Here is a 24,618-nt window from a genome sequence, read left to right as displayed (position 1 = left end):
AGTTCGGTAGGGACGCGACTGGTAGATCGCCCCCAACATTAAACATAAGTTTGAAAAAAAGCTGATTTATAAAAAGAAACAATTTGCTGAGTAAATATCAGAACAATAAATTGACAATTACAGACTGAGTAATAAACAAAGACGATGATTCGAGTGCGAAAGGGTGAGAGTGTGTGTGTCCAGCTCACTCCCAGGCTCAGGAATCTCACTCACTCACCCTCACCACATGTACCCACGCCACACACACAACCTCCCCCCACACACACACACACACAACATACCCACACACACACCCCACACACACAGTACCCACGCCCCAGACACACACACACACCCACGCCACACACACACAACCTCCCCCCCACACACACACACACACAACATACCCACACACACACCCCACACACACAGTACCCATGCCCCAGACACACACACACCCACGCCACACACACACAGTACCCACGCACCAGACACACACACACCCACGCCACACACACACAGTACCCACGCCCCAGACACACACACACCCACGCCACACACACACACAGTACCCACGCCCCAGACACACACACACACACACACAACATACCCACACACACACCCCACACACACAGTACCCATGCCCCAGACACACACACACCCATGCCACACACACACACAGTACCCATGCCCCAGACACACACACCCACGCCACACACACACACAGTACCCACGCCCCAGACACACACACACCCACGCCACACACACACACAGTACCCACGCCCCAGACACACACACACCCACGCCACACACACACAGTACCCACGCCCCAGACACACACACCCACGATCCACACACACACACACAGTACCCACGCCCCAGACACACACACACCCCACATCCGCACTCATACCCCGAGCCCCCGGACACACGCCCCAGACCGAGACAACCTCCAAACGCCCACTCCTCCCCCACCCCCCTATACACATTAAGTGCCCTCTCCCCCACACATATGCATACCTGCCCAATCACACACATCCCCGCCTCCACATACACACCCCACCCCCCACCGCCAAATGCACACATTCACGTGCCACATGCACACATACAGCCCCATACATGCACAACCTCACCCCCCCCCAACACACCTGCACACTCACCCCCCCCCCCATGCATATGCACCCACCCTTCTACAACCGCAGATACACACACCAAGCTTACCCCCCCCCCAAGCTCAAATCCAGCAACACACACTTAAATCCCCGAGGCTCACACTCAAACACCCCAAGCATACACACCCTAAGTGCACACTCACATCCCCAGGCACACACACCCACCCACCAGCTCACACTCACACAAGCCAATGAACACTCACATCCTCAAAGCTCAGACTCACACTCCAACGCACAATCACACACACACACCCCCAGCACACGCACCCCCCCAGCACACGCACACACCCCCCCAGCACACGTACACACACCCCCAGCACACGCACACACCCCCCTACACACGCACACACACCCCCAGCACACGCGCACACACCCCCAGCACATGCACACCCCCCAGCACATGCACACCCCCCCAGCACACACACACACACCCCCAGCACACGCACACGCACACACACCCCCAGCACATGCACACAAACCCCCAGCACGCGACTTCCGGGTGCGGCGATGACCAGCTGAGTCGCACGTTTCGGCAGCTCCCGGTGAAACGGACTTTTGGGCTCTTGATAGGAGCCCCAACGGCAATTTTGACGGCTAAAAACACTGTGCGGTAAACCAGAAGGGAATCCCCCCTGGATACGGATGAAAAAAGGAGGAGAAAGTGGCCGGATTGCAGTGGATCCCTTAGAACAGCGGCAAGGAAGGCAAGCAAAAACCAAGATGGCGTCGGAAGGTGGCAATTTAACATGGGGCCCTGAACAACAAGAGTTCTTGAAATGCTGTGTGGAAGAGCTCAAAAAGGAAATGAAGAAAGAGCTGTTGGCCCCGATATTACAGGCGATCGAAGGGCTAAAGGAGGAACAAAAGACCCAGGAGCGGGAGCTTCGGGTCGTGAAGGCAAAGGCAGCCGAGAATGAAGACGACATACAGGGCCTGGTGGTGAAGACGGAGACGCATGAGGCACATCAGAAACGATGTGTGGAAAGGTTGGAGGCACTGGAGAACAACGCAAGGAGGAACAACCTGAGGATTCTTGGTCTTCCTGAAGGTGCGGAGGGAGCGGACGTCGGGGCATATGTGAGCACGATGCTGCACTCGTTAATGGGAGCGGAGGCCCCGGCGGGTCCGTTGGAGGTGGAGGGAGCATACCGAGTGATGGCGCGAGGACCGAGAGCAGGAGAAATTCCCAGAGCCATAGTGGTGAGATTCCTCCGTTTTAAGGATAGAGAAATGGTCCTTAGATGGGCAAAGAAAACTCGGAGCAGTAAATGGGAGAACGCGGTGATCCGCGTTTATCAAGACTGGAGTGCGGAGGTGGCGAGAAGGAGGGCGAGCTTTAATCGGGCCAAGGCGGTGCTTCATAAAAAGAAGATAACATTTGGAATGCTCAACCGGCAAGACTGTGGGTCACATATCGAGGGAGGCACCACTACTTTGAGACGGCGGATGAAGCGTGGACTTTTATTGTGGAAGAAAAACTGGAATGAGCGGGTTATTAAAAAGAACGTTTGAACAAAGTGGTGGGGCGAATGTGGGGGGGGCGAAGAGGGGGGTTAAAAAGGGGGGAAAGAGGAGTTTTATGTACTAATCCTGCGATGTGGTAACTTTTCTCTCTTCCACAGGTGGTGATGGGGGGAGGAGGGGAGGTGGAGGAGATGGGGCGTTGGCCATTGGGGGCGGGGCCAAGGGAGAAGCGCGGGCTTGGTTCCCGCGCTATGATAATCATGGCGGGAATAGAGAAGCAGGAAGGAGGGGGCATCGCACGGTGCGAGCCGAGGTCACGGGGGGAAGCCGAGGTCGGCCAGAGTTTGCTGACTTCTGGGAGCAACATGGGGGGAGTAACTACGCTAGCGGGGGATCTAGCGGGGGGGGGGGGGTGGGAGGGGGGAATTACTGGGTTGCTGCTGCTGGGGAGAGGGGGGAGCTGGTATGGGAGGGGATGGGCGGGGGGGCACCGCCTGGGGGAGATACAGCTGCGTGGGAACTGGGTGAGGAGCTGGAAAAAGGGGATGGCTAATCGACAAGGGGGGGAGTAGGAAGCCCCCCAACCCGGCTGATCACGTGGAACGTGAGAGGGCTGAACGGGCCGATAAAGAGGGCACGGGTACTCGCACACCTTAAGAAACTTAAGGCAGATGTGGTTATGTTACAGGAAACGCACCTGAAACTGATAGACCAGGTTAGGCTACGCAAAGGATGGGTGGGGCAGGTGTTCCATTCGGGGCTAGATGCGTAAAACAGGGGCGTGGCTATATTAGTGGGGAAGCGGGTAATGTTCGAGGCAAAGACTATAGTGGCGGATAACGGGGGCAGATACGTGATGGTGAGTGGCAAACTACAGGGGGAGACGGTAGTTTTGGTAAACGTATATGCCCCGAACTGGGATGATGCCAATTTTATGAGGCGGATGCTAGGACGCATTCCGGACCGAGAGATGGGAAAGCTGATAATGGGGGGAGATTTTAATACGGTGTTGGAACCAGGGCTGGATAGGTCGAAGTCCAGGTCTGGAAGGAGGCCGGCAGCAGCCAAGGTACTTAAAGATTTTGTGGAGCAGATGGGAGGTGTAGACCCGTGGAGACTTTGCAGACCTAGGAGTAAGGAGTTCTCGTTTTTCTCCTATGTCCATAAAGTCTACTCGCGAATAAACTTTTTTGTGCTGGGAAGGGCGTTGATCCCGAAGGTGAGGGGAACGGAGTATACGGCTATAGCCATTTCGGATCACGCTCCACACTGGGTAGACTTGGAGATAGGGGAGGAAACAGGAGGGCGCCCACCCTGGAGAATGGACATGGGATTAATGGCAGATGAGGGGGGGTGTCTAAGGGTGAGGGGGTGCATTGAAAAGTACTTGGAACTCAATGATAATGGGGAGGTCCAGGTGGGAGTGGTCTGGGAGGCGTTGAAGGCGGTGGTTAGAGGGGAGCTGATATCAATAAGGGCACATAAAGGGAAGCAGGAGAGTAAGGAACGGGAGCATTTGCTGCAAGAACTTTTGAGGGTGGACAGACAATATGCGGAAGCACCGGAAGAGGGACTGTACAGGGAAAGGCAAAGGCTACATGTAGAATTTGACTTGCTGACTACGGGCACTGCAGAGGCACAATGGAGGAAGGCACAGGGTGTACAGTACGAATATGGGGAGAAGGCGAGCAGGTTGCTGGTACACCAATTGAGGAAAAGGGGAGCAGCGAGGGAAATAGGGGAAGTGAGGGATGAGGAAGGAGAGATGGAGCGTGGAGCGGAGAGAGTGAATGGAGTGTTCAAGACATTTTATAAAAAATTATATGAAGCTCAACCCCCGGATGGGAGGGAGAGAATGATGGGCTTCTTGGATCGGCTGGAATTTCCCAAGGTGGAAGAGCAGGAAAGGGTGGGACTGGGAGCACAGATCGAGGTAGAAGAAGTGGTGAAAGGAATTAGGAGCATGCAGGCGGGAAAGGCCCCGGGACCGGATGGATTCCCAGTCGAATTCGATAGAAAATATGTGGACTTGCTCGCCCCGGTATTGACGAGGACCTTTAATGAGGCAAAGGAAAGGGGACAACTGCCCCCGACTATGTCTGAAGCAACGATATCGCTTCTCTTAAAGAAGGAAAAGGACCCGTTACAATGCGGGTCCTATAGACCTATTTCCCTCCTAAATGTAGATGCCAAGATCCTGGCCAAGGTAATGGCAATGAGAATAGAGGAATGTGTCCCGGGGGTTGTCCATGAGGACCAAACTGGGTTTGTGAAGGGGAGACAGCTGAACACGAATATACGGAGGCTGTTAGGGGTAATGATGATGGCCCCACCAGAGGGGGAAACGGAGATAATAGTGGCGATGGATGCCGAGAAAGCATTTGATAGAGTGGAGTGGGATTATTTGTGGGAGGTGTTGAGGAGATTTGGTTTTGGAGAGGGGTATGTTAGATGGGTGCAGCTGTTGTATAGGGCCCCGATGGCGAGCGTGGTCACGAATGGACGGGGATCTGCATATTTTCGGCTCCATAGAGGGACAAGGCAGGGATGCCCTCTGTCCCCATTATTGTTTGCACTGGCGATTGAGCCCCTGGCGATAGCGTTGAGGGGTTCCAAGAAGTGGAGGGGAGTACTTAGAGGAGGAGAAGAACACCGGGTATCTTTGTATGCGGACGATTTGCTACTATACGTGGCAGACCCGGCGGAGGGGATGCCAGAAATAATGCGGATACTTGGGGAGTTTGGGGATTTTTCAGGATATAAGCTGAACATGGGGAAAAGTGAGTTGTTTGTGGTGCATCCAGGGGAGCAGATTAGAGAAATAGAGGACCTACCGTTGAGGAAGGTAACAAGGGACTTTCGTTACCTGGGGATCCAGATAGCCAAGAATTGGGGCACATTGCATAGGTTAAATTTAACGCGGTTGTTGGAACAAATGGAGGAGGATTTCAAGAGATGGGATATGGTATCCCTGTCACTGGCAGGGAGGGTGCAGGCGGTTAAGATGGTGGTCCTCCCGAGATTCCTCTTTGTGTTTCAGTGCCTCCCGGTGGTGATCACGAAGGCTTTTTTTAAAAGGATTGAAAAGAGCATCATGGGTTTTGTGTGGGCCGGGAAGACCCCGAGAGTGAGGAAGGGATTCTTACAGCGTAGCAGGGATAGGGGGGTGCTGACACTACCAGCCTAGGTGAGTATTATTGGGCCGCTAATATTTCAATGGTGAGTAAGTGGATGGGAGAGGAGGAGGGAGTGGCGTGGAAGAGATTAGAGAGGGCGTCCTGTAGGGGGATTAGCATACAGGCTATGGTGACAGCCCCATTGCCGTTCTCACCGAGGAACTACACCACAAGCCCGGTGGTGGTGGCTACACTGAAGATTTGGGGACGGCATAGGGGAAAGACTGGAGCCTTGGGGGGGTCCCCGATAAGAAACAACCATAGGTTTGCCCCGGGGGGAATGGATGGCGGATATGGAATGTGGCAAAGAGCAGGAATAACGCAACTGAAAGATCTGTTTGTGGATGGGAAGTTCGCGAGTCTGGGAGCGCTGACCGAGAAATATGGGTTGCCCCAAGGGAACGCATTCAGGTATATGCAACTGAGGGCTTTTGCGAGGCAACAGGTGAGGGAATTCCCGCAGCTCCCGACACAAGAGGTGCAGGACAGAGTGATCTCAAAGACATGGGTGGGGGATGGTAAGGTGTCAGATATATATAGGGAAATGAGGGACGAAGGGGAGACTATGGTAGATGAACTAAAAGGGAAATGGGAAGAAGAGCTGGGGGAGGAGATCGAGGAGGGGCTGTGGGCAGATGCCCTAAGCAGGGTAAACTCGTCGTCCTCGTGTGCCAGGCTAAGCCTGATTCAGTTTAAGGTATTACACAGGGCGCATATGACTGGAGCACGGCTCAGTAAATTTTTTGGGGTGGAGGATAGGTATGCGAGGTGCTCGAGAAGCCCAGCGAATCATACCCATATGTTTTGGTCATGCCCGGCACTACAGGGGTTTTGGATGGGGGTGACAAAGGTGCTTTCAAAAGTAGTGGGGGTCCGGGTCGAACCAAGCTGGGGGTTGGCTATATTTGGGGTTACACAAGAGCCGGGAGTGCAGGAGGCGAGAGAGGCCGATGTTTTGGCCTTTGCGTCCCTAGTAGCCTGGCGCAGGATATTGTTAATGTGGAAAGAAGCCAAGCCCCCGGGGGTGGAGACCTGGATAAATGATATGGCGGGGTTCATAAAGTTAGAGCGGATTAAGTTCGTTCTAAGGGGGTCGGCTCAAGGGTTCACCAGGCGGTGGCAACCGTTCGTCGAATACCTCGCAGAAAGATAGATGGAATGGAAAAAAGAAGGCAGCAGCCCAGGATCGGGGGGGGGGGGGGGAGGGGGGGGGGGGGGGGAGGAGGAACCAGAAGGACTCTCAGGGTTGTTAATATATACTGTATAATATGTATAGGTCGTTGCGACAGATAATTATATATTGGACTGTTAAATTATATTTTTGGAGAGTGTTACTTGTGACAAGGCAGTTGCCAATTAGGGTTAGTTTTCATTTTTGTTATTTATTATTTATTCATTTTTTGTTTATAAAATAGGTCATTGTTATTTGTGTTGTTATAATATTGTGTAAAGGATGCACAATGTACTGTGTTGGTTGACCAAAAATTTTCAATAAAATATTTATATTAAAAAAAAAACCCCAGCACACGCGCACACACACCCCCAGCACATGCACCCCCCCCCAGCACACGCACACACACCCCCAGCACACGCACACACACCCCAAGCGTAGACTCAGACCCCAAGATTGCAACCCCCCTGTTCTTCACATCCAGCCCAGAGTGAAAAACCTGCCCCACCCACCCCTTCCTCAGCCATTGATCCGCGATCTTCAGGTGTGTTTCCTGTAGCATGGCTACGTCTGCCTTCAGCCCCTCTAAGTGCGAGAACACCCGGGCCCTCTTGACCGGCCCATTCAGGCCTCTCACGTTCCACGTGATCAGCCGGATCCGGGTGCTCCCCGCACCCCTCACCTGCCAACGAGCCGTCTCCTTTTTTAGGCCAGCCACGTGCCGGGGCCTCCCACACCCTCCAGTCCCCCAGGCGGAGGCTCCCCGCCCCGACTCTCCCTCGTACCATCGATTCCCCCTCAATCAGCACAGCAGCAACCCAGTTCCCCCCACCAAAACCCCCTCCCCAGACCAAGCAACTGCTTAACCCCCCCCCCCCATTGCACTCCCGTAAGCCAGCTGACTCATGCTGACCCCGGCCGCTCCCGCCTCTGCCTCCAATACCCCTTTGGAATACCCTCCAAATATCCAGCCCTCCCCCACCTAAGTGGGGTAAAGAGAGTTCCCTACATCCCATATAAACCAATCCGGACCTCAAACACACCATTTCGCGGGAAAAAGCCGCGCTCCCTGCCTGGGCGGACCTCACCCCCTATGACGCAGCTCCTCCCAACTATGACCTCGCCCCAATCCCTGAGGGCCACGGGGCCACCCAGACCCCGGAAAACGCGGGGTAAAACCCCACCCAAACATCACCCCATCCCCCTCACCCACAACCCTTATAACATACTGCAAACCATTAATTCGAGTCCAGCTTCTCATCTGGCGCATCAAAATAGTGGTGTCGGTCCTGGTATGTGACCCACAGTCGTGTCGGCTGTAACAGCCCGAACTTCACCCCTTCCCGTGGAGGACCGCCTTGACCCGATTGAATCCTGCCCGCTTCTTGGCCAGCTCTGCACTCCAGTCCTGGTAAATCCGGATCTCGATGTTCTCTCACTTGCTGCTCCGCTCCTTCTTCGCCCATCACAAGACACACTCCCTGTCGGTGAAGCGGTCGAGCCTTACCACCATAGCCCTCGGCGGCTCGTTTACCCTTGGCCTCCTGTCCAGGACTCTGCGCCCCATCCAGCTCCAGGGGCTTCAGGAAGGCCCCGGCGCCCATCAGTGTACTCAGCATCGTGGCCACATACGCCCCAGCATCGGACCCCTCCACGCCTTCAGGGAGACCCAGAATCCGCAGGTTCTGCCTCCTCGACCTATTCTCCAGGTCCTCCAGCTTCTCCTGCCATTTTTGTGTAACGCCTCGTGCCCCTCCACTCTAACCGCCAGGCCCAGAATCTCGACCTCATTCTCAGAGGCCTTCTGCTGCACCTCCTTCATCGCCGTCCCCTGCACCTTCTGGGTCTCCACCAGCCTTTCTATCGACGCTTTCATAGGGCCAACATCTCCGCCTTCAAGTCTGCAAAGCAGCTTCTCAAAAACTCCTGCTGCTCCCGGGACCACTGGGCCCACGCTGCCTGATCCCCGCCCGCCGCCATCATGTTTCTTCGCACCCGTTCTCCTCTCTTCTCTAAAGCCACTTTTTTGACCGCTCCGCTCCTGGTCCACTCCATACAGTGCTGGGGGAACCTCACTGTTTCCTTCCCACACCGGGAATCGTCGTCCAAATGTCGATGGAGCTCCTTAAAAGGGCCCAAAAGTCCGTTATCTGCGGACGCTGCCGACCGTGCGATCTAACAAGGCATTGCCGCAACCGGAAGTATCCAGTTCCATTCCTCACAGTTACAGTCACCCAGCTCCATTCCTCACAGTTACAGTCACCCAGCTCCATTCCTCACAGTTACAGTCACCCAGTTCCATTCCTCACAGTTACAGTCACCCAGCTCCATTCCTCACAGTTACAGTCACCCAGCTCCATTCCTCACAGTTACAGTCACCCAGCTCCATTCCTCACAGTTACAAACACCCAGCTCCATTCCTCACAGTTACAGTCACCCAGCTCCATTCCTCACAGTTACAGTCACCCAGCTCCATTCCTCACAGTTACAGTCACCCAGCTCCATTCCTCACAATTACAATCACCCAGCTCCATTCCTCACAGTTACAGTCACCCATCCCCATTCCTCACAGTTACAGTCGCCCAGCTCCATTCCTCACAGTTACAGTCACCCAGCTCCATTCCTCACAGTTACAGTCACCCAGCTCCATTCCTCACAGTTACAGTCACCCAGCACCATTCCTCACAGTTACAGTCGCCCAGCTCCATTCCTCACAGTTACAGTCGCCCAGCTCCATTCCTCACAGTTACAATCACCCAGCTCCATTCCTCACAGTTACAGTCACCCAGACCCATTCCTCACAGTTACAATCACCCAGCTCCATTCCTCACAGTTACAGTCACCCAGCCCCATTCCTCACAGTTACAGTCACCCAGCTCCATTCCTCACAGTTACAGTCACCCAGCTCCATTCCTCACAGTTACAGTCACCCAGCTCCATACCTCAGAGTTACAGTCGCCCAGCTCCATTCCTCACAGTTACAATCACCCGGCTCCATTCCTCTCCTCGGGAAGGCTCTCTGCTGGGTTGGGAAACAGGGAATCAGCAGGAATTGGGAATTCATTGAAAATCCAGTTTCCTCCTAATCACAGATTTTGGGAGCAGAATTCCCAAACATTCACAATGGAGTAAAGAGGAAAAAGGGTCAGGCTGTCATGGAGCTGGAATCTGGGTAATCCGGATTCCGATGTTTTTATTGATGTGGAAACTCAGAGTTTCTCTGTCCCCCATCCCCAGTGACTCTGTCCCCCATCCCCAGTGACTCTGTCCCGATCCCCAGTGACTATGTCCCGGTCCCCAGTGACTCTGTCTGATGCATTATGAATTACGACGAGGCGAGAGTAGAGAGTAATCGAGGCTTTATTACGCAGAGATGTGTTGCCTCCTACAGCTGCTGCCGAAATGGCCGCAGCTCGGTGAGCACACACATTTATACTCCGCCTACTGGGCGGAGCCAGCAGGCAGGGATCTACTCCCGTACCTGGAGTACAGGAGCATTACCGTATTACTTCTCATATGTGTAATATATACAAACAGTGGTGACTACCACATTCACCCCCTGTTAAAAAGGAGTCCAGCGGGGGTGGTGGAAACACTATTTACATGTATGTGAGCATTTTTAAAGTGTACAGTTTGGGAAAAGTTCACAAATTTAGACGATTGGGCGCCTTGATCCTCCGTTGTGAGCGCCGCAGTCCCGGTGGCGATGCAGGCGCCGGTTTGGTCGCCGGTGACTCCGGGAGAGTGTAGTCCTCATCTTCATCCACGGGTGGAACCAATGGGAGGACGGATCGTCCTGGAGCGGGGGCAGTGTTGGGGTGCGCTGGGGGAAGGTTGGGTGGCGCTGGGGCAGTTGGGGGGGGGGGGCGGTGGGGACCTAGCTGATGCCAGGGACCTGAGGCAGACAGTGTCTTGGTGGCCATCTGCAGGTTTGCATGGAGTAGCTGTACCCTCTCGACCAACGGGTCCGCCTTGTGGAGCCGCATCGGGGAGGACCTCCTGCTAGCGGGAGACCGGGAGATTTTTAGACTGTAGGGCCAGCAGGACGGCCTTCCAGTCCGTCCCGTTCACTCTCTCCACCTGCCCGTTTCCCCGGGGGTTGTAGCTGGTCGTCCTGCTCGAGGCAATGCCTTTGCTGAGCAGGTACTGGCGCAGCTCATCACTCATAAAGGAGGATCCCCGGTCGCTGTGGATGTAGGTGGGGAAACCGAACAGAGTGAAGATGCTATTGAGGGCTTTGATGACTGTGGCAGACGTCATATCAGGCATGGAATGGCGAAGGGGAATCTGGAGTATTCGTTGACCACGTTAAGGTAGTACGTGTTTCGGTCGGAGGAGGGGAGGGGCCCTTTGAAGTCCATGCTGAGGCGTTCAAAGGGATGGGAGGCCTTCACCAGGTGCGCTCGATCTGGCCGGTAGAAGTGCGGTTTGCACTCCGCGCAGACCTGGCAGTCTTTGGTGACCGTCCTGACCTCCGGAATGGAGTAGGGTCTTTATGAAGTGAAAGAACCAGGTGACCCCAGGGTGACAGAGACCACCGTGTAGGGCCCGGAGTCGGTCCACTTGTGCGCTGGCGCATGTACCTCGGGATAGGGCATCGGGGGGCTCGTTGAGCTTACCGGGGCGATACGAAATCTCGTAATTGTAGGTGGAGAGCTTGATCCTCCACCTCAAGATTTTATCATTTTTGATCTTGCCCCGCTGCGTGTTATTGAACACGAAGGCCACCGACCGTTGGTCAGTGAGGAGGGTGAATCTCCTGCCGGCCAGGTAATGCCTCCAATGCTGCACAGCTTCAACGATGGCTTGGGCCTCCTTTTCGACGGACGAGTGCCGAATTTCGGAGGCACGGAGGGTGTGGGAAAAGAATGCCATGGGTCTGCCTGCCTGGTTGAGGGTGCCGGCCAGATCGACGTCTGATGCATCGCTCTTGACTTGAAAGGGGAGGGTCTCGTCGATCGCGTCCGTCGCGGCCTTGGCGATGTCGGCCTTGATACAGTTGAAGGCCTGGTGAGCCTCGGCCGTCGGGAAAACTGTGGAGTGAATGAGTGGGCGGGCCTTGTCCGCATAGTTAGGGACGCACTGGGCATAGTGTGAGAAGAACCCCAGGCATCGTTTGAGGGCCTTGGGGCAGTGGGGGAGGGGGAGTTCCATGAGGGGGCGCATGGAGCTGTCATGGAGCTGGAATCTGGGTAATCCGGATTCCGATGTTTTTATTGATGTGGAAACTCATGTGCACCACATAGCCAAGGATGGCTAAGCGGTTGGTGCTGAACACACACTTCTCCTTGTTATACGTTAGGTTCAGGAGTTTGACGGTGTGGAGAAATTTGAAAAGGTTAGCGTCGTGGTCCTGCTGGTCGTGGCTGCAGATGGTGACGTTATCCAGATACAGGAAGGCGGCCCACAGTCCGTACCGGTCAACCATTCGGTCCATCTCCCGTTGGAAGACCGAGACCCCATTAGTGACGCCGAAGGGAACCCTAAGGAAGTGGTAAAGGCGGCCGTCTGCTTCGAACGCAGTGTATTGGCCTTGCGGATGGGGAGCTGGTGGTAGGCAGATTTCAGGTCCACTGTAGCGAAGACCCGGTACTGTGCAATCTGATTGACCATATCAGATATGCGTGGGAGGGGGTACTGATTGATGGTTTGACTGTAGTCAATGACCATCCTGTGTTTCTCACCAGTCTTTACAACTACCACTTGGGCTCTCCAGGGGCTGTGCTGGCCTCGATGATACCTTCCCGCAGTAGCCGCTGGACCTCCGACCTGATGAAGGTCCTGTCCTGGGCACTGTTTCGTCTGCTCCTGGTGGCGACGGGTTTGCAATCCGGGGTGAGGTTTGCAAACAGGGAAGGTGAGTCGACCTTAAGGGTTGTGAGGCCGCATACAGTAAGGGGTGGTAGGGGCCCATCGAATTTCAGAGTTAGACTTTGGAGGTTGCACTGGAAGTCCAGGCCGAGTAGTAAGGCAGCGCAGAGGTTGGGGAGGACGTAGAGTCGGAAGCCGCTGAACTCTACGCCCTGGACGGTGAGGGTGCGGTGCAGTACCCCCTGATCTCCACGGCGTGGGATCTGGAAACCAGGGAGATTCGTTGGGTAATTGGGGTGTACCGTGAGGGAGCAGCACCTTACCGTAGCGTGGTGGATGAAGCTCTCCATGCTCCCGGAGTCGAGAAGGCAAGATGTCTTGTGGCCGTCGACTTTCACCATCGTTGTCGCGGTTGTCAGGTTGTGTGGCTGGGCTGGTCGAGCGTGATGGAGGCGAGCTGCGGCTGGTGTTGGTGGGTCCCGGGCTGGTCGGCGACGGTTGCGGGCGATGAGCAGCCCGATGAGGTGCCTGACGAGCAGGGGTCCTGAGGCGCCGTCCAAAATGGTGCCGAAGATGGTGGCGCCCATGGGGCGCACGTGGCGGGTGGCGTTAAAGATGGCGGTGCCCACGGGCCGCACGAGGTGTGATTGGGGGGAAGATGGTGGCGCCTACGGGCCGCACGTGGCGGGTGCAGGAACAATGGGGCTGGTTACAGCGGCGATCGACCGGGCCTGGCACACCGCAGCTAAATGTCCTTTCTTCCCGCAGGCCTTGCAGAGTGCGCTCCGCGCCGGGCAGCGCTGCCGAGGGTGCTTTGTCTGCCCGCAGAAATAGCACTTGGGCCCCCCGAGGTTCGCTGGCTGCCGCGCGGCGCAGGCTTGGGGTTGGCTGGGGGCGGCCGCTGGTGGGGCCCACGATGTCCAGGAGGGGGCGGTCAGGGGCGTACACTTGTACATTACGGGAGGCTACCGTTAGCGAGGTCGCGAGTTGCTTGGTCGCCGCGAGGTCGAGCGTACCCCCTTTTAAGAGGCGCTGGCGGATGTACGCCGACCCTATGCCCGGAACGAACGCGTCCCTGATTAGGAGTTCGGAATGGTCAATGGGCGAAACTGCCTGGCAATCGCAGTTCCTCGCCAGGGCGTGCAGAGCGCCAGAAATCTTCCAATGACTCACTGGGGAGTTTTTGCCGCGTGGACAGGACGTGCCTGGCAGAGAGTTTGTTGATCGGCCGGGTGTAGTTCTCTTTCAGAAGCGCCATGGCCTCAGTGTAGTTGGGCGCGTCCCGGATAAGGGGAAAATATCAGAGCTCACCCGTGTGTACAGGATCTGTAGTTTCTGTGCTTCTGAGGGTTGTACTGTCGCTGATCCAATGAAGGCTTCAAAGCAAGCTAGCCAGTGATCGAAGGCCGACGTGGCGTTGTCTGCTTGAGGGAGCAGCTGCACGCGATCCGGTTTGATGCGTAGGTCCATCGCTGTAAAACCTCTGCGTAAAGAATTGATGCACTATCAATTACGACAAGACGAGAGTGGAGAGTAATCAAGGCTTTCTTATGCAGAGGTTGGATTGGATTGGATTGGATTTGTTTATTGTCACATGTACCGAGGTACAGTGAAAAGTATTTTTCTGCGAGCAGCTCAACAGATCATTAAGTACATGAGAAGAAAAGGGAATAAAAGAAAATACATAATAGGGCAACACAACATATACACTGTAACTACATAAGCACTGGCATCGGATGAAGCATACAGGGTGTAGTGTTAATGAGGTCAGTCCATAAGAGGGTCATTTAGGAGTCTGGTGACAGTGGGGAAGAAGCTGTTTTTGAGTCTGTTCATGCGTGTTTTCAGACTTCTGTATCTCCTGCCCGATGGAAGAAGTTGGAAGAGTGAGTAAGCCGGGTGGGAGGGATCTTAGATTATGCTGCCCGCTTTCCCTAGGCAGCGGGAGGTGTAGATGGAGTCAATGGACGGGAGACAGGTTCGTGTGATGGACTGGGCGGTGTTCACGACTCTCTGAAGTTTCTTGCGGTCCTGGGCCGAGCAGTTGCCATACCAGGCTGTGATGCAGCCCGATAGGATGCTTTCTATGGTGCATCTGTAAAAGATGGTAAGAGTCAATGTGGACATGCCGAATTTCCTTAGTTTCCTGAGGAAGTATAGGCGCTGTTGTGCTTTCTTGGTGGTAGCGTCGACATGGGTGGACCAGGACAGATTTTTGGAGATGTGCACCCCGAGGAATTTGAAACTGCTAACCATCTCCACCTTGGCCCCGTTGATGCTGACAGGGGTGTGTACAGTACTTTGCTTCCTGAAGTCAATGACCAGCTCTTTAGTTTTGCTGGCATTGAGGGAGAGATTGTTGTCGCTACACCACTCCACTAGATTCTCTATCTCCCTCCTGTATTCGGACACATCGTTATTCGAGATCCGGCCCACTATGGTCATATCGTCAGCAAACTTGTAGATGGAGTTGGAACCAAGTTTTGCCACGCAGTCTGTGTACAGGGAGTAGAGTAGGGGGCTAAGTACGCAGCCTTGCGGGGCGCCGGTGTTGAGGACTATTGTGGAGGAGGTGTTGTTGTTCATCCTTACTGTAGGTGAGTTGCCTCCTACACCTGCTGCCGAAATAGCTGCAGCTCGGCGAGCACACACATTTGTACTCCGCCTGCTGGGCGGAGCAAGCTGGCAAGGATCTACCCCCGTACCGTATTACTTCTCATATGTGTAATATATACAAACAATGGTGACTACAACATTCCCCATCCCCAGTGACTGTCTCCATCCCCAGTGAGCTTGTCCCACATCCCCAGTGACTCTGTCCCGCATCTCCAGTGACTCTGTCCCCCATCGCCAGTGACTCTGTCCCCATCCCCAGTTACTCTGTCCCCCCATCCTCAGTGACTCTGTCCCCCATCCCCAGTGACTCTGTCCCCCATCCCCAGTGACTCTGTCCCCCATCCCCAGTGATTCTGTCCCCATCCTCAGTGATTCTGTCCCCATGCCCAGTGATTCTGTCCCCATGCCCAGTGATTCTGTCCCCATCCCCAGTGACTCTGTCCCTCATCCCCAGTGACTCTGTCGCCCATCCCCAGTGACTCTGTCCCCATCCCCAGTGACTCTGTCCCCAATACCAGTGACCCTGTCCCCCATCCCCAGTGACTCTGTCCCGCATCCCAAGTGACTCTGTCCCGCATCCCCAGTGACTCTGTCCCCCATCCCCAGTGACCCTGTCCCCCATCCCCAGTGATTCTGTCCCCCATCCCCAGTGACTCTCTCCCTATCCCCAGTGACTCTGTCCCCCATCCCCAGTGACTCAGTCCCCATCCCCAGTGACTGTGTTTCCATCCCCAGTGACTCTGTCCCCATCCCCAGTGACTCTGTCCCTGTCCCCAGTGACTCTGTCCCCCATCCCCAGTGACTCTGTCCCCCATCCCCAGTGACTCTGTCCCCCATCCCCAGTGACTCTGTCCCCGTCCCCAGTGACTCTGTCCCCGTCCCCAGTGACTCTGTCCCCATCCCCTGTGACTCTGTCCCCATCCCCAGTGACTCTGTCCCCGTCCCCAGTGACTCTGTCCCCGTCCCCAGTGACTCTGTCCCCGTCCCCAGTGACTCTGTCCCCGTCCCCAGTGACTCTGTCCCCCATCCCCCCCCGTCCCCAGTGACTCTGTCCCCGTCCCCAGTGACTCTGTCCCCGTCCCCAGTGACTCTGTCCCCCATCCCCAGTGACACTGTCCCCATCCCCAGTGACTCTGTCCCCATCCCCAGTGACTCTGTCCCCATCCCCAGTGACTCTGTCCCCGTCCCCAGTGACTCTGTCCCCGTCCCCAGTGACTCTGTCCCTGTCCCCAGTGACTCTGTCCCCCATCCCCAGTGACACTGTCCCCATCACCAGTGACTCTGTCCCCCATCCCCAGTGACTCTGTCCCCCATCCCCAGTGACTCTGTCCCCATCCCCAGTGACTCTGTCCCCATCCCCAGTGACTCTGTTCCCCATCCCCAGTGACTCTGTCCCCCATCCCCAGTGACTCTGTCCCCATCCCCAGTGACGCTGTCCCCATCCCCAGTGACTCTGTCCCCGTCCCCTGTGACTCTGTCCCCATCCCCTGTGACTCTGTCCCCGTCCCCAGTGACTCTGTCCCCCATCCTCAGTGATTCTGTCCCCATGCCCAGTGATTCTGTCCCCATGCCCAGTGATTCTGTCCCCATCCCCAGTGATTCTGTCCCCATCCCCAGTGACTCTGTCCCTCATCCCCAGTGACTCTGTCGCCCATCCCCAGTGACTCTGTCCCCATCCCCAGTGACTCTGTCCCCAATACCAGTGACCCTGTCCCCCATCCCCAGTGACTCTGTCCCGCATCCCAAGTGACTCTGTCCCGCATCCCCAGTGACTCTGTCCCCCATCGCCAGTGACTCTGTCCCCCATCCCCAGTGACTCTGTCCCCGTCCCCAGTGACTCTGTCCCCGTCCCCAGTGACTCTGTCCCCCATCCCCAGTGACTCTGTCCCCCATCCCCAGTGACTCTGTCCCCCATCCCCAGTGATTCTGTCCCCATCCTCAGTGATTCTGTCCCCATGCCCAGTGATTCTGTCCCCATGCCCAGTGATTCTGTCCCCATCCCCAGTGACTCTGTCCCTCATCCCCAGTGACTCTGTCGCCCATCCCCAGTGACTCTGTCCCCATCCCCAGTGACTCTGTCCCCCATCCCCAGTGATTCTGTCCCCATCCTCAGTGATTCTGTCCCCATGCCCAGTGATTCTGTCCCCATGCCCAGTGATTCTGTCCCCATCCCCAGTGACTCTGTCCCTCATCCCCAGTGACTCTGTCGCCCATCCCCAGTGACTCTGTCCCCATCCCCAGTGACTCTGTCCCCAATACCAGTGACCCTGTCCCCCATCCCCAGTGACTCTGTCCCGCATCCCAAGTGACTCTGTCCCGCATCCCCAGTGACTCTGTCCCCCATCCCCAGTGACCCTGTCCCCCATCCCCAGTGATTCTGTCCCCCAGCCCCAGTGACTCTGTCTCCATCCCCACTGACTCTCTCCCCCATCCCCAGTGACTCTGTCTCCATCCCCAGTGACTCTGTCCCCATCCCCAGTGACTCTCTCCCTATCCCCAGTGACTCTGTCCCCCATCCCCAGTGACTCAGTCCCCATCCCCAGTGACTGTGTTTCCATCCCCAGTGACTCTGTCCCCATCCCCAGTGACTCTGTCCCTGTCCCCAGTGACTCTGTCCCCCATCCCCAGTGACTCTGTCCCCCATCCCCAGTGACTCTGTCCCCCATCCCCAGTGACTCTGTCCCCGTCCCCCGTGACTCTGTCCCCGTCCCCAGTGACTCTGTCCCCATCCCCTGTGACTCTGTCCCCATCCCCAGTGACTCTGTCCCCGTCCCCAGTGACTCTGTCCCCGTCCCCAGTGACTCTGTCCCCGTCCCCAGTGACTCTGTCCCCGTCCCCAGTGACTCTGTCCCCCATCCCCCCCCGTCCCCAGTGACTCTGTCCCCGTCCCCAGTGACTCTGTCCCCATCCCCAGTGACTCTGTCCCTGTCCCCAGTGACTCTGTCCCCCATCCCCAGTGACTCTGTCCCCCATCCCCAGTGACTCTGTCCCCGTCCCCAGTGACTCTGTCCCCGTCCCCAGTGACTCTGTCCCCATCCCCTGTGACTCTGTCCCCATCCCCAGTGACTCTGTCCCCGTCCCCAGTGACTCTGTCCCCGTCCCCAGTGACTCTGTCCCCGTCCCCAGTGACTCTGTCCCCCATCCCCCCCCGTCCCCAGTGACTCTGTCCCCGTCCCCAGTGACTCTGTCCCCGTCCCCAGTGACTCTGTCCCCCATCCCCAGTGACTCTGTCCCCCATCCCCAGTGACTCTGTCCCCCATCCCCAGTGACACTGTCCCCATCCCCAGTGACTCTGTCCCCGTCCCCTGTGACTCTGTCCCCATCCCCTGTGACTCTGTCCCCGTCCCCAGTGACTCTGTCCCCCATCCCCAGTGACTCTGTCCCCCATCCCCAGTGATTCTGTCCCCATCCTCAGTGATTCTGTCCCCATCCTCAGTGATTCTGTCCCCATGCCCAGTGATTCTGTCCCCATGCCCAGTGATTCTGTCCCCATCCCCAGTGACTCTGTCCCTCATCCCCAGTGACTCTGTCGCCCATCCCCAGTGACTCTGTCCCCATCCCCAGTGACTCTGTCCCCAATACCAGTGACCCTGTCCCCCATCCCCAGTGACTCTGTCCCGCATCCCAAGTGACTCTGTCCCGCATCCCCAGTGACTCTGTCCCCCATCGCCAGTGACTCTGTCCCCCATCCCCAGTGACTCTGTCCCCGTCCCCAGTGACTCTGTCCCCGTCCCCAGTGACTCTGTCCCCCATCCCCAGTGACTCTGTCCCCCATCCCCAGTGACTCTGTCCCCCATCCCCAGTGATTCTGTCCCCATCCTCAGTGATTCTGTCCCCATGCCCAGTGATTCTGTCCCCATGCCCAGTGATTCTGTCCCCATCCCCAGTGACTCTGTCCCTCATCCCCAGTGACTCTGTCGCCCATCCCCAGTGACTCTGTCCCCATCCCCAGTGACTCTGTCCCCATCCCCAGTGACTCTGTCCCCGTCCCCAGTGACTCTGTCCCCGTCCCCAGTGACTCTGTCCCCATCCCCAGTGACTCTGTCCCCGTCCCCAGTGACTCTGTCCCCGTCCCCAGTGACTCTGTCCCCCATCCTCCCCCGTCCCCAGTGACTCTGTCCCCGTCCCCAGTGACTCTGTCCCCGTCCCCAGTGACTCTGTCCCCCATCCCCAGTGACACTGTCCCCATCCCCAGTGACTCTGTCCCCATCCCCAGTGACTCTGTCCCCGTCCCCAGTGACTCTGTCCCCGTCCCCAGTGACTCTGTCCCTGTCCCCAGTGACTCTGTCCCCCATCCCCAGTGACTCTGTCCCCATCACCAGTGACTCTGTCCCCCATCCCCAGTGACTCTGTCCCCCATCCCCAGTGACTCTGTCCCCATCCCCAGTGACTCTGTCCCCATCCCCAGTGACTCTGTTCCCCATCCCCAGTGACTCTGTTCCCCATCCCCAGTGACTCTGTCCCCCATCCCCAGTGACTCTGTCCCCATCCCCAGTGACTCTGTCCCCATCCCCAGTGACTCTGTCCCCATCCCCAGTGACTCTGTCCCCGTCCCCTGTGACTCTGTCCCCATCCCGTGACTCTGTCCCCGTCCCCAGTGACTCTGTCCCCGTCCCCAGTGACTCTGTCCCCATCCCCAGTGACTCTGTCCCCCGTCCCCAGTGACTCTGTCCTGATCCCCAGTGACTCTGTCCCCATCCCCAGTGACTCTGTCCCCATCCCCAGTGACTCTGTCCCCGTCCCCTGTGACTCTGTCCCCATCCCCTGTGACTCTGTCCCCGTCCCCAGTGACTCTGTCCCCGTCCCCAGTGACTCTGTCCCCGTCCCCAGTGACTCTGTCCCCGTCCCCAGTGACTCTGTCCCCGTCCCCAGTGACTCTGTCCCCGTCCCCAGTGACTCTGTCCCCCATCCCCCCCCGTCCCCAGTGACTCTGTCCCCGTCCCCAGTGACTCTGTCCCCCATCCCCAGTGAGTCTGTCCCCCATCCCCAGTGACTCTGTCCCCATCCCCAGTGACTCTGTCCCCGTCCCCAGTGACTCTGTCCCCGTCCCCAGTGACTCTGTCCCCAATCCCCAGTGACTCTGTCCCCATCCCCAGTGACTCTTTCCCCATCCCCAGTGACTCTGTCCCCGTCCCCAGTGACTCTGTCCCCGTCCCCAGTGACTCTGTCCCCCGTCCCCAGTGACTCTGTCCCCCGTCCCCAGTGACACTGTCCCCGTCCCCAGTGACTCTGTCCCCCGTCCCCAGTGACTCTGTCCTCATCCCCAGTGACTCTGTCCCCATCCCCAGTGACTCTGTCCCCCGTCCCCAGTGACTCTGTCCCCATCCCCAGTGACTCTGTCCCCATCCCCAGTGACTCTGTCCCCATCCCCAGTGACTCTGTCCCCCATCCCCAGTGACACTGTCCCCATCCCCAGTGACACTGTCCCCATCCCCAGTGACTCTGTCCCCCGTCCCCAGTGACTCTGTCCCCCGTCCCCAGTGACTCTGTCCCCATCCCCAGTGACTCTGTGCCCCATCCCCAGTGACTCTGTCCCCATCCCCAGTGACTCTGTCCCCATCCCCAGTGACTCTCTCCCCATCCCCAGTGACTCTGTCCCCATCCCCAGTGACTCTGTCCCCACCCCCAGTGACATTTGGCGGGATTCTGCAGGAATCGGCGGGGCGGGCATCTCCGGCGGGAAGGAGTGGCGTTAACCACTCCGGCGTTGGTCCGCCCCGATGATGCGGAATCCTCCGCACCTTCACGGGCTAGGCTGTCGCCGGAGTTGTTTGCGCCTTGCCGGCCGGCGCGGAAGTTGCTTGGCGCTAGGCCAACCGGTGCCGAAGGGCTTCCGGCGACCGGTGTGAGTTGGCGGATGCGCAGGAGTGCCAGCGTGTGCTGGCGTCATCCCAGCGCATGCGCAGGGGGTGGTTCATCTACGCGCCGGCCATCGTGGACAATTACACTGGCCGGCACGGAGGAATAGAGTGCCGCCACGGCACAGGCCTCCCCGTGGATCGGTGGGCTCCGATCGAGGGCCAGCCAACCATGGGGGCACCCCCCCGGGGACAGATCTCCCTGCGCCCCTCCCCCCCGAGGACACTGGAGGCTGCCCGCGGAGCCTGGCCCCATACCTGTCGTAACGTACGCCGGCGGGACCGGGCTAAAACGGGCAGCCACTTGGCCCATCGCACGCCGGAGAATCACCGGGGGGGGGGGGTGGGGGGGGAGCGGCACGATTCGCGCCCCCGCCAAATCCCTGGCGCTGGAGAATTCGGCAGCCAGCGGGGGTGGGATTCACACCACCCCCCCTGGTGATTCTACGGCCCGGTGTGGGGGGGGGGGGGTCGGAGAATCCCGCCCATTGTCCTGATTCCCCAGTGAGTCGCCCCCCGATTCCCAGTGAGTCCCCCCGATCCCCAGTGAGTCTCTCCCCCGATCCCCAGTGAGTCTCTCCCCCGATCCCCAGTGAGTCTCCCCCGATCCCCAGTGAGTCTCTCCCCGATCCCCAGTGAGTCTCTCCCCGATCCCCAGTGAGTCTCCCCCGATCCCCAGTGAGCCTCTCCCCCGATCCCCAGTGAGTCTCCCCCGATCCTCAGTGAGCCTCTCCCCCGATCCCCAGTGAGTCTCTCCCCCGATCCCCAGTGAGTCTCTCCCCCGATCCCCAGTGAGTCTCTCCCCGATCCCCAGTGAGTCTCTCCCCGATCCCCAGTGAGTCTCCCCCGATCCCCAGTGAGTCTCCCCCGATCCCCAGTGAGTCTCCCCCGATCCCCAGTGAGTCTCCCCCGATCCCCAGTGAGTCTCTCTCCGATCCCCAGTGAGTCTCTCCCCCGATCCCCAGTGAGTCTCTCCCCGATCCCCAGTGAGTCTCTCCCCGATCCCCAGTGAGTCTCTCCCCGATCCCCAGTGAGTCTCTCCCCGATCCCCAGTGAGTCTCTCCCCCCCGTTCCCCAGTGTGTCCCCCCGTTCCCCAGTGAGTTTCTCCCCCCGATCCACAGTGAGTCTCTCCCCCCCGATCCCCAGTGAGTCTCTCCCCCCGATCCCCAGTGAGTCTCGTCCCCCTGTACCCCAGTGAGTCTCCCCCCGATCCCCAGTGAGTCTCTCCCCCCGATCCCCAGTGAGTCTCGTCCCCCCGATCCCCAGTGAGTCTCTCTCCCCGATCCCCAGTGAGTATCTCCCCCAAACCCCAGTGAGTCTCTCCCCCCCCCGATCCCCAGTGAGTATCTCCCCCGATTCCCAGTGAGTCTCTCCCCTGATCCCCAGTGAGTCTCTCCCCTGATCCCCAGTGAGTCACTCCCCTGATCCCCAGTGAGTCTCTCTCCGATCCCCAGTGAGTCTCTCATGTTCTGTTTTTTCTCCCAGTCTCAGTGACCCTGGATGTGGAAGCAGCGAATCCCCAGCTCGAGCTGTCTGAGGATCTGAAGAGTTTGAGATGGACCTGGACCCAGAGGAGTCTCCCTGACACCAGGAAGAGGTTTACACACAGGCTCTGTCCCTGTGCGCTGGGATCAGAGGGATTCACATCGGGGAGACATTACTGGGAGGTGGAGGTGACGGGGAATCGGGTCTGGATTCTGGGAGTAGCCGCAGAGTCTGTGGAGAGGAAGGACCGGGTCAGTCTGAGCCCAGAGACTGGATTCTGGACCATTGAGCGGTTTGATGATCAGTTTAATATAAATTCCTCTCCTGGATCCCGTCTCCCTGTCGGTCAGATCCCTGGGAAGGTGGGAGTTTATCTCAGTTATGAGTCTGGGACAGTTTCATTTTACAACGTGGACACCAAGTCCCATCTCCAAACCTTCGCCGGGAATAAATTCACTGAGAAACTTTATCCTTTCTTCTGGACTTGGGATGAAAACAATTGGCTGAGAATCTGCTCCGGTTCTGATTGGATCAGTAACAGGGGCGGGGCCCTGACGTCACAATGACTTGACCCCGTGATCAAGGTCAGGGGTCAGAAACCACCATTGACAACAGGTTGTCACTAAATGTGTCATTTAATTTGCAAATTGTAAAATCCCGATCAGACTGTAAATACAAACAACACAAATGTCAGAGGATTAAAATAAAAAGTCAATTCAATATCTTGTGTCTCTCCTTCACTTACTCCCTGCTTCAGTCAGTCCATTTCCAGCAGTCGCAGTATTTAGTTATTATTACAACAGATTGTTAGATTGTATAAATATAGTTTATTTGATGCAGCAACATTCCTATCAGCAAAACAATAAACCTAAAACCACAAACTGTCTATGGATTTATTTTAACCCAGTAATTTCAGGCCCTTGAATTTATTCTCATCAATTAAATCACACAACTTAATTTCCTGCCTGAAAGATGCTGTCAGGATTTCAGTCACTATTATCTGATGATATCTCTGCAGGGTTCCTGTGTTTCGATGTTTATTCAGGTAAAATGAATAAAAACATTTTAACGTAAAAATCCTATTTTGTATGGAGCAACACTGCCACCTGCTGGCTGTAATCGGAACTCCACAAGTTTATTTCCTCTGCATAACCTGGTGGTGGAAGAGCACCATCATTTCTCCTCAGTGAGATAATTCTTTTGGGTAATTTTCTAACTTTCAATAACTGGTGCAGAATGCATCCGTGTTCGTTCTAATGAATGGTAGCAGTAGTCTGGGTATATATTTAATCACAGTAAGAAGTCTTACAACACCAGGTTAAAGTCCAACAGTTTAACCTGGTGTAGGACTTCTTACTGTGCTCACCCCAGTCCAACGCCGGCATCTCCACATCATATATATTTGATGTAATGGAAGAAAATAAATTTCTTCAAATGCTGGAAATACAAAAATGAAGTTTCTTTCCTTGGTCCATTACCAACTTGATCTGACGAAAGAGCTGCGCTCCGACAGCTAGTGACTCGAAACAAACCTGTTGGACTTTAAACTGGTGATGTCAGACTTCTTACTCTACATCTCGATCTGTGCTGCACTATTATGCCTTTTGACGTTTAATCTCCCCTATCTTCCACCGTACCACAGATCTTCAACCACACATACATCTGCTCTACCCTCCTATTCCTATACTCACTAAGGATTTTGAAGTGGGTGCAGCCACTCTCTCTATCTCTGTTGCTACTGCTGTCCTGGTGTTGAGCTGCACGGAGGAGGGGAAGGGGGGAGGGATGGAGCGGATGTGTTGCTGGGAGTGGCAGGTCCGATTCGGGCCGGGGATGGAGGGCTTGCTTGGTGCTGTGTTGGTGGAGGCCGGGCCCCGCTGCCTGC

At 56.6% G+C, this 24,618-nt stretch overlaps 1 protein-coding gene across 4 annotated transcripts in view; it reads left to right on the top strand.

Moving 5' to 3' along the window:
• The window catches only part of LOC140390476 (butyrophilin subfamily 1 member A1-like), a 178,939-nt gene extending 155,486 nt beyond the window's left edge, over nucleotides 1–23,453 (top strand). For all 4 annotated transcript variants that reach the window (XM_072475639.1, XM_072475638.1, XM_072475637.1 and 1 more), the window contains one exon: nucleotides 22,734–23,453. In XM_072475639.1, the coding sequence (XP_072331740.1) occupies nucleotides 22,734–23,299 (566 nt within the window). In that variant the 3' untranslated portion in view covers nucleotides 23,300–23,453. The remainder of the gene's footprint in view (nucleotides 1–22,733) is intronic.
• Nucleotides 23,454–24,618: the final 1,165 nt, after the last annotated feature.

This window comes from Scyliorhinus torazame, chromosome 14 (assembly GCF_047496885.1).
Source record: "Scyliorhinus torazame isolate Kashiwa2021f chromosome 14, sScyTor2.1, whole genome shotgun sequence".
Taxonomy (NCBI): domain Eukaryota; kingdom Metazoa; phylum Chordata; class Chondrichthyes; order Carcharhiniformes; family Scyliorhinidae; genus Scyliorhinus; species Scyliorhinus torazame.
Note: the sequence above shows the minus strand (reverse complement) of the source record. Positions and strands in the feature narration are given on the sequence as shown.